Below are 10,858 nucleotides of genomic sequence, written 5' to 3' on the forward strand. Positions count from 1 at the left end.
CCGCTTTGTCTCAATGGGATAGTTCCAATGTGTGGAACTATAGCCCATAGGCACCCCGCTTTGTCTCAATGGGATAGTTCCAATGTGTGGAACTATAGCCCATAGGCACCCCGCTTTGTCTCAATGGGATAGTTCCAATGTGTGGAACTATAGCCCATAGGCACCCCGCTTTGTCTCAATGGATAGTTCCAATGTGTGGAACTATAGCCCATAGGCACCCCGCTTTGTCTCAATGGGATAGTTCCAATGTGTGGAACTATAGCCCATAGGCACCCCGCTTTGTCTCAATGGGATAGTTCCAATGTGTGGAACAATAGCCCATAGGCACCCCGCTTTGTCTCAATGGATAGTTCCAATGTATGGAACTATAGCCCATAGGCACCCCGCTTTGTCTCAATGGGATAGTTCCAATGTTTGGAACTATAGCCCATAGCACCCCGCTTTGTGGCGAGATCAAAGCGTGTCGCTACTCTCCTACTCTACACTCTGAGTGTTTTTTTTGCGTTAGGTCCACTGCCTACAAAGATAATGAACAGCCTATATGCATATCGTTGCTGTCGGGAGGAAACCTCATAAGTCCATTTTTGAGGTTTCTTATTTTTTCTCATACATCGATATTCCTGAAGGTAACAAGACAACTCACCCTTTTGCACCTCCAAGTGAGTTGTCCGGACATCTCACCCCGAAAGTCCGGACAACTCACCAGACAGGGTGAGTTGTCTGACTGAATATGTATACCCTTTGAGCTTTTTTATATTTTACTGAATATTTCCCATTTATCCTTAATATAATCTAGATTAATTCAACCTTATCTTCCTGAATTACGGCATAGATCCACTGTTCTTGATTTCTCTCTGTGTGTTTGTGTGTGTGTGTGTGTGTGTGTGTGTGTGTGTGTGTGTGTGTGTGTGTGTGTGTGTGTGTGTGTGTGTGTGTGTGTGTGTGTGTGTGTGTGTTAAACTTCTGAAGAAATGTGTAAAACTGTGTTGGCAACTTGGCCATAGATATGTTAATATTACCTGAACCTCCAACAGGGCATGCAGTGTTGATGTTAGATATGTTAATATTACCTGAACCTCCAACAGGGCATGCAGTGTTGATGTTGGCCATAGATATGTTAATATTACCTGAACCTCCAACAGGGCATGCAGTGTTGATGTTGGCCATAGATATGTTAATATTACCTGAACCTCCAACAGGGCATGCAGTGTTGATGTTGGCCATAGATATGTTAATATTACCTGAACCTCCAACAGGGCATGCAGTGTTGATGTTGGCCATAGATATGTTAATATTACCTGAACCTCCAACAGGGCATGCAGTGTTGATGTTGGCCATAGATATGTTAATATTACCTGAACCTCCAACAGGGCATGCAGTGTTGATGTTGGCCATAGATATGTTAATATTACCTGAACCTCCAACAGGGCAGTGTTGATGTTGGCCATAGATATGTTAATATTACCTGAACCTCCAACAGAGCATGCAGTGTTGATGTTAGATATGTTAATATTACCTGAACCTCCAACAGGGCATGCAGTGTTGATGTTGGCCATAGATATGTTAATATTACCTGAACCTCCAACAGGGCAGTGTTGATGTTGGCCATAGATATGTTAATATTACCTGAACCTCCAACAGGGCAGTGTTGATGTTGTCGAGTAAAACTATGAGGAAAGATGTTCGCAGACTCCTTTTTTTCCACTATCGGAAACTAAATAAATTGGCTACTAAATGAAAATGCAGCTATGATGAGTAAACCTATGACTTTTATATCGTGACAATTCCACCAACAAATACAATCTAAAACTAAAATGTTAGGCAGGGGGACTGGGAGCCTACAGAGTATACACTTTATAACCCCAAAAGTCTTCTAAAGTGAAATAACCATTTACATTTAAAACTTTCACTAGCAGTTGAGTATAGTGTGACCAAAAGTAGCCTATAGGCCTCTGACTGGAGTACTCTGACCACCACTGACACCTTAAGGTTCTATTGTTGTTGTTGTGAAGGACTCTGGAGACAACGTGTGAAAATTGGGCGTCTTAATCTATGGGTACTTGATTAATTGGTCTATTTCATCTCAACGACTCTGCTTGAATAACAAGCCATTGTTATTTGAGTTGTGTGTACAACTCTACCCCCACTGTATCCACGTCAACCAGATGCTCAATGACGATAACATGCAAAATGTGTTATAGTGTTGGAGATGAGAGGGATGATCACACAGATAGCATTATTAGGTGCATGGTTATAGTATGTTGGGCACCAGTATGACATGGGCACCAGAAGGGAAACGAAGGAGAGGAAGACGAAAGACCACCTGGAGGCGCACTGTTGAGAAAGAAAGACAAGAAGCAGGATGGAGGTCATGGCCTGAAGTGAGGATGGCAGCAGCTGACCGTGAAGGGTGGAAGCGCTCTGTGAAGGCCTTATGTGCCACAAGGCACGAAGTGGATAGGTATAGTATGTGCATTTGTATGATCACTTGGAGTCTCTCACTTTTGTCTTATACTTGCAGTCTCAAGTGAGACACATTGACACAAGATAAGGCAAATCAAAACACCCACAAATTTATGAAAATTATAAACGTTGTTTTAATAACCTGTCTGACATGTTTCAGTTTTCATGGCAAAAGTTTACAAAGCAGAAAGTTTACAAAGCAGAATTAGCACACACATCCCACACAAATGCAATCCCAGAAGCGAGGCGCCGGACACAAGAGAGACGTGTGTGAAGTGAGGGGCGCTGTATCATCATACATCATAATAATCAAATCATCATCATGTGGTACACACACACACACACACACACACACACACACACACACACACACACACACACACACACACACACACACACACACACACACACACACTAAGCAGTACATAGGAGGGGCTAGCAATCTCCGTGTTGGGCATCGGGCACAATTAATTAATAGGGCGGAGACCTCCGTCCCGGGCCCTCAAGGAGTTAACACCCAGGCTCTTCCTCAGATTTTGATTCATACAATTTGTAAAACAAAATACTAAAAATGATAATACAATTAAGATTCTTTACAATTATATGCATGTAATTGTAAAGGATAATGGCGCCTGTCTGCTACATGTGGTTAGGGTTAGTGTGTTGTACAGGTCTGTGGTCTCCGTGTCACACTGTTCACATTGATAGGGTTTCTCTATCGCACATCATGTGTGCAGGGCTCGTGGCGCTGTAGGCCGTGTTTCGTAGTAAACGCCTTTCCACACAACTCACAGTGGAACGGTCTAAAGCCTGTGTGCACCAGGATGTGAGCTTGTAAACTGCTAGGCTGACTGAAGGACTTCCCACACTGGTCACATGCATGGGGTTTCTCTCCCGTGTGAGTCATCCGGTGTGCTTTTAAGATGGACACCGTGGTGAAGCTTTTCCCACACCGGTCACAACTATAAGGTCTGTGTCCTCTGTGAAATCTCTGGTGGACGTTCAGGTGGTCGTTGGTCCTGAAACTTTGGCCACACAGTTCGCAGTGGTATGGCTTCTCCCCGGTGTGGATGCGCTGATGGATCTTGAGAGAAGAACTTTGAGCAAAACCTGTCCCACATTGTTCACAACGGAAGGGTTTTTCTCCCGTGTGGATCACCTGGTGTGTTTTAAGCTGGGAATTCTGACTGAATTTTTTTCCACACTGGTCACAATCGTAGGGTTTCACTCCGCTGTGGATTACCTGGTGTTTTTTAAGCAGGGCCTTCTGACGGAAGTTTTTTCCACACTGGTCACAGCAGTGGCTCTTTGGCGGTTTGACCAAGCTTCTGCGTTCATTCACAGCTGACCAGACGTAGAGGCCGGACTGACGATCGAACCCTGGATTGAAAACAAAGATGAAGGGAATATAGTTGAGAGGTAGAAAGACTTATTTAGGCTTTGAAAATGTTTAACAATGACTAAATTAACACCATATAACTCAATATTCAATACTTTACTTTATTTGACAATTAGTGAATCATTCCATCATAATAGTTTGTCATAATGGCCAGTATATATTTCAACATGTTTTATCAACACAACTATAGTGCACTAACCATGCAGTGGTGCAGTGTTGTTTTCGTCGACTAAAACTAACGAAAAATGTCCGTCGATTACCTTTTTTTCACTGAACTTTTTTCAAAACTACATGGAAACTAAATGAAAACTAAGCTATGCTGACTAAAACTAAGACTAAATATACTGACAATTTCGTCAACAAAATAAAAACTAGACGGAAATGTTAGGAAGTGGTGGTGGATTGTTGGGTCGGCGGCGGTACGGTCCTTGGGATGTTGTGGCGACCTTTGCCTTCGCCGTCTTCCAGTGGCGACGAGTCGAAGCTGGCGGCGGCGCCGGGGAGGAGGGATTCGTGGCGGATCCTCGAGCCTCTCCTCGAGCCTCTCCTCGTCTCCGTTGTGGAGCCGAGAGGAGCGGCGGTCACCTCCTCCTCCTCCAGGGCGACCCGGGACCAGTCGGCTCCGTACGCCAGGGAGTCGTGCGCGGTGTACGAGGCTACGACGCTCGCCCCCTCGCCACCGCCCGACCCCTCCAGCGCCCGCCCGCAGTCGAGGACGTGCACGCCGCTGTGCGTGCAGGCGGCCAACAGCAGGTGCCCGTGGCTCGGGTGCCACTTCAGCCTCCACACGCCCCCGCCGAGGAGGGTCGTGGTCTCTCCGAGGGGCCGCCTCGTGTTCCTGCCGTCCCACAGCAGCACGCGCTCGTCGTAGCCCCCCGTAGCCAGGACGTGCTCCCGGTGGGGGTTGCTGTGGACGCTGCACACGCCCATGGTGTGGGCCTGGCTGGTGAACGTGGGCCGTACGGGACCGGTCCGTAGATCCCAGCCTTTGAGCAGACAGTCGTCACCGCCGGAGTAAACCAGCTGGGGGTCCCAGTAGGAGAACGCAGAGATCCAGGCCTCGGAGTCGTGGGCCTTCCACCGCGACACGGTCGTCAGACCGGCGCCTTCGCCCCCCGGCAGGGAGAGCACGTTCACCCAGCCTGCGGAGTCGCTGCACACCACCCGCACGTCACCGCCGTCCTCCCCCCCCCGGCCGGTAGACCAGTCCAGGGAGAGGGCCAGCCTGTCGGAGGCTCCTCCTCCTCCCACCGCCAGGCCGCCTAGAGCCTTCAGACCCCCCCGGTGGTGGCGGCGGCTCTCCTCCTGACTCCTCTCTGCGTCGAGCGCGTACAGCCGGACGTCGCCAGCCGCCGTCGCCATCCCTAACAACGGCTTCCCCGACACCGGCACGTGACACCACTTCAGATCTAAAATAGCCGGGGTGTCCACGCGCTGCAGCTCGGCGAGAGGGGGCGGGGTCAGGGAGCCGCCGGCCTCTTCTTGGCGGAACTCGAACAGGTACAAACGTCCAATCCGGCTGGGAGGAGGAGTAGCGGCGGCGGCAGACTCCTCCTCCTCCACCGCGGCCCCGACGCCTGGGCGGCTCTCCTGGAGTTGATACGTCCCGCACGCCAGGATGTCGTGCCACCGCGGGACGGGGCACCACTCCACGGTATCGGCACACAGCTCCGTGTCCAACGCCTGCAGGCTGCGAGTCCTCGACCTCCAAGACATGGTTGTGAGACAGATACCAGGACCCTAGCGTTTTACAGGTCCAGCCATCACTGCGTACCGTCAACAGCAAGATGTAATATCTAGAGCTCTGCTTTATCCACCGATGATGTCACGAGCAATGATGATGTCACCACTGATGTCACTGGCCCAAACCAGTGACACCAGAGTAATCTAGTAAGAGAGTGGCGACACTAGCGTTGACTCCCATTGTAACAATGGAATGCAGAAATGCTCATTCTATGGGATAGTTCCAGCCATAGGAGCAATGTTTGGAACTATAGCCCATACGCACCCCGCTTTGTCTCAATGGGATAGTTCCAATGTTTGGAACTATAGCCCATAGGCACCCCGCTTTGTCTCAATGGGATAGTTCCAATGTTTGGAACTATAGCCCATAGGCACCCCGCTTTGTCTCAATGGGATAGTTCCAATGTTTGGAACTATAGCCCATAGGCACCCCGCTTTGTCTCAATGGGATAGTTCCAATGTTTGGAACTATAGCCCATAGGCACCCCGCTTTGTCTCAATGGGATAGTTCCAATGTTTGGAACTATAGCCCATAGGCACCCCACTTTGTCTCAATGGGATAGTTCCAATGTTTGGAACTATAGCCCATAGGGCACCCCGCTTTGTCTCAATGGGATAGTTCCAATGTTTGGAACTATAGCCCATAGGCACCCCGCTTTGTCTCAATGGGATAGTTCCAATGTTTGGAACTATAGCCCATAGGCACCCGCTTTGTCTCAATGGGATAGTTCCAATGTTTGGAACTACAGCCCATAGGCACCCCGCTTTGTCTCAATGGGATAGTTCCAATGTTTGGAACTATAGCCCATAGGCACCCGCTTTGTCTCAATGGGATAGTTCCAATGTTTGGAACTACAGCCCATAGGCACCCCGCTTTGTCTCAATGGGATAGTTCCAATGTTTGGAACTACAGCCCATAGGCACCCCGCTTTGTCTCAATGGGATAGTTCCAATGTTTGGAACTACAGCCCATAGGCACCCCGCTTTGTCTCAATGGGATAGTTCCAATGTTTGGAACTATAGCCCATAGGCACCCCGCTTTGTCTCAATGGGATAGTTCCAATGTGTGGAACTATAGCCCATAGGCACCCCGCTTTGTCTCAATGGGATAGTTCCAATGTTTGGAACTATAGCCCATAGGCACCCGCTTTGTCTCAATGGGATAGTTCCAATGTTTGGAACTACAGCCCATAGGCACCCCGCTTTGTCTCAATGGGATAGTTCCAATGTTTGGAACTATAGCCCATAGGCACCCGCTTTGTCTCAATGGGATAGTTCCAATGTTTGGAACTACAGCCCATAGGCACCCCACTTTGTCTCAATGGGATTGTTCCAATGTTTGGAACTACAGCCCATAGGCACCCCGCTTTGTCTCAATGGGATAGTTCCAATGTTTGGAACTACAGCCCATAGGCACCCCGCTTTGTCTCAATGGGATAGTTCCAATGTTTGGAACTACAGCCCATAGGCACCCCGCTTTGTCTCAATGGGATAGTTCCAATGTGTGGAACTACAGCCCATAGGCACCCCGCTTTGTCTCAATGGGATAGTTCCAATGTGTGGAACTATAGCCCATAGGCACCCCGCTTTGTCTCAATGGGATAGTTCCAATGTGTGGAACTATAGCCCATAGGCACCCCGCTTTGTCTCAATGGATAGTTCCAATGTGTGGAACTATAGCCCATAGGGCACCCCGCTTTGTCTCAATGGGATAGTTCCAATGTGTGGAACTATAGCCCATAGGCACCCCGCTTTGTCTCAATGGATAGTTCCAATGTGTGGAACTATAGCCCATAGGCACCCCGCTTTGTCTCAATGGATAGTTCCAATGTGTGGAACAATAGCCCATAGGCACCCCGCTTTGTCTCAATGGATAGTTCCAATGTGTGGAACTATAGCCCATAGGCCCCTGCTTTGTCTCAATGGGATAGTTCCAATGTGTGGAACTATAGCCCATAGGCACCTCGCTCTGTCTCAATGGGATAGTTCCAATGTGTGGAACTATAGCCCATAGGCACCTCGCTCTGTCTCAATGGGATAGTTCCAATGTTTGGAACTACAGCCCATAGGCACCCCACTTTGTCTCAATGGGATAGTTCCAATGTTTGGAACTACAGCCCATAGGCACCCCGCTTTGTCTCAATGGGATAGTTCCAATGTTTGGAACAACAGCCCATAGGCACCCCGCTTTGTCTCAATGGGATAGTTCCAATGTTTGGAACTATAGCCCATAGGCACCCGCTTTGTCTCAATGGGATAGTTCCAATGTGTGGAACTATAGCCCATAGGCACCCCGCTTTGTCTCAATGGGATAGTTCCAATGTGTGGAACTATAGCCCATAGGCACCCCGCTTTGTCTCAATGGGATAGTTCCAATGTGTGGAACTATAGCCCATAGGCACCCCGCTTTGTCTCAATGGATAGTTCCAATGTGTGGAACTATAGCCCATAGGCACCCCGCTTTGTCTCAATGGGATAGTTCCAATGTGTGGAACTATAGCCCATAGGCACCCCGCTTTGTCTCAATGGGATAGTTCCAATGTGTGGAACAATAGCCCATAGGCACCCCGCTTTGTCTCAATGGATAGTTCCAATGTATGGAACTATAGCCCATAGGCACCCCGCTTTGTCTCAATGGGATAGTTCCAATGTTTGGAACTATAGCCCATAGCACCCCGCTTTGTGGCGAGATCAAAGCGTGTCGCTACTCTCCTACTCTACACTCTGAGTGTTTTTTTTGCGTTAGGTCCACTGCCTACAAAGATAATGAACAGCCTATATGCATATCGTTGCTGTCGGGAGGAAACCTCATAAGTCCATTTTTGAGGTTTCTTATTTTTTCTCATACATCGATATTCCTGAAGGTAACAAGACAACTCACCCTTTTGCACCTCCAAGTGAGTTGTCCGGACATCTCACCCCGAAAGTCCGGACAACTCACCAGACAGGGTGAGTTGTCTGACTGAATATGTATACCCTTTGAGCTTTTTTATATTTTACTGAATATTTCCCATTTATCCTTAATATAATCTAGATTAATTCAACCTTATCTTCCTGAATTACGGCATAGATCCACTGTTCTTGATTTCTCTCTGTGTGTTTGTGTGTGTGTGTGTGTGTGTGTGTGTGTGTGTGTGTGTGTGTGTGTGTGTGTGTGTGTGTGTGTGTGTGTGTGTGTGTGTGTGTGTGTGTGTGTGTGTTAAACTTCTGAAGAAATGTGTAAAACTGTGTTGGCAACTTGGCCATAGATATGTTAATATTACCTGAACCTCCAACAGGGCATGCAGTGTTGATGTTAGATATGTTAATATTACCTGAACCTCCAACAGGGCATGCAGTGTTGATGTTGGCCATAGATATGTTAATATTACCTGAACCTCCAACAGGGCATGCAGTGTTGATGTTGGCCATAGATATGTTAATATTACCTGAACCTCCAACAGGGCATGCAGTGTTGATGTTGGCCATAGATATGTTAATATTACCTGAACCTCCAACAGGGCATGCAGTGTTGATGTTGGCCATAGATATGTTAATATTACCTGAACCTCCAACAGGGCATGCAGTGTTGATGTTGGCCATAGATATGTTAATATTACCTGAACCTCCAACAGGGCATGCAGTGTTGATGTTGGCCATAGATATGTTAATATTACCTGAACCTCCAACAGGGCAGTGTTGATGTTGGCCATAGATATGTTAATATTACCTGAACCTCCAACAGGGCATGCAGTGTTGATGTTAGATATGTTAATATTACCTGAACCTCCAACAGGGCATGCAGTGTTGATGTTGGCCATAGATATGTTAATATTACCTGAACCTCCAACAGGGCAGTGTTGATGTTGGCCATAGATATGTTAATATTACCTGAACCTCCAACAGGGCAGTGTTGATGTTGTCGAGTAAAACTATGAGGAAAGATGTTCGCAGACTCCTTTTTTTCCACTATCGGAAACTAAATAAATTGGCTACTAAATGAAAATGCAGCTATGATGAGTAAACCTATGACTTTTATATCGTGACAATTCCACCAACAAATACAATCTAAAACTAAAATGTTAGGCAGGGGGACTGGGAGCCTACAGAGTATACACTTTATAACCCCAAAAGTCTTCTAAAGTGAAATAACCATTTACATTTAAAACTTTCACTAGCAGTTGAGTATAGTGTGACCAAAAGTAGCCTATAGGCCTCTGACTGGAGTACTCTGACCACCACTGACACCTTAAGGTTCTATTGTTGTTGTTGTGAAGGACTCTGGAGACAACGTGTGAAAATTGGGCGTCTTAATCTATGGGTACTTGATTAATTGGTCTATTTCATCTCAACGACTCTGCTTGAATAACAAGCCATTGTTATTTGAGTTGTGTGTACAACCCTACCCCCACTGTATCCACGTCAACCAGATGCTCAATGACGATAACATGCAAAATGTGTTATAGTGTTGGAGATGAGAGGGATGATCACACAGATAGCATTATTAGGTGCATGGTTATAGTATGTTGGGCACCAGTATGACATGGGCACCAGAAGGGAAACGAAGGAGAGGAAGACGAAAGACCACCTGGAGGCGCACTGTTGAGAAAGAAAGACAAGAAGCAGGATGGAGGTCATGGCCTGAAGTGAGGATGGCAGCAGCTGACCGTGAAGGGTGGAAGCGCTCTGTGAAGGCCTTATGTGCCACAAGGCACGAAGTGGATAGGTATAGTATGTGCATTTGTATGATCACTTGGAGTCTCTCACTTTTGTCTTATACTTGCAGTCTCAAGTGAGACACATTGACACAAGATAAGGCAAATCAAAACACCCACAAATTTATGAAAATTATAAACGTTGTTTTAATAACCTGTCTGACATGTTTCAGTTTTCATGGCAAAAGTTTACAAAGCAGAAAGTTTACAAAGCAGAATTAGCACACACATCCCACACAAATGCAATCCCAGAAGCGAGGCGCCGGACACAAGAGAGACGTGTGTGAAGTGAGGGGCGCTGTATCATCATACATCATAATAATCAAATCATCATCATGTGGTACACACACACACACACACACACACACACACACACACACACACACACACACACACACACACACACACACACACACACACACACACACACACTAAGCAGTACATAGGAGGGGCTAGCAATCTCCGTGTTGGGCATCGGGCACAATTAATTAATAGGGCGGAGACCTCCGTCCCGGGCCCTCAAGGAGTTAACACCCAGGCTCTTCCTCAGATTTTGATT

The 10,858-nt window shown here is 47.2% G+C and overlaps 1 protein-coding gene across 1 annotated transcript; it reads right to left on the reverse strand.

Moving 5' to 3' along the window:
• Nucleotides 1–3,178: 3,178 nt before the first annotated feature.
• LOC306918357 (diphthine methyltransferase-like) lies at nucleotides 3,179–5,578 on the reverse strand (the record flags this gene model as incomplete). The annotated part of the gene is made up of 2 exons (XM_079531253.1): nucleotides 3,179–3,843; nucleotides 4,315–5,578. The coding sequence occupies 2 exons, from the start codon at nucleotides 5,576–5,578 to the stop codon at nucleotides 3,179–3,181; spliced, it is 1,929 nt and encodes a 642-aa protein (XP_079387379.1).
• Nucleotides 5,579–10,858: the final 5,280 nt, after the last annotated feature.

The sequence above is a fragment of the Electrona antarctica genome (assembly GCF_951216825.1).
Source record: "Electrona antarctica genome assembly, contig: scaffold_283, whole genome shotgun sequence".
Classification (NCBI taxonomy): domain Eukaryota; kingdom Metazoa; phylum Chordata; class Actinopteri; order Myctophiformes; family Myctophidae; genus Electrona; species Electrona antarctica.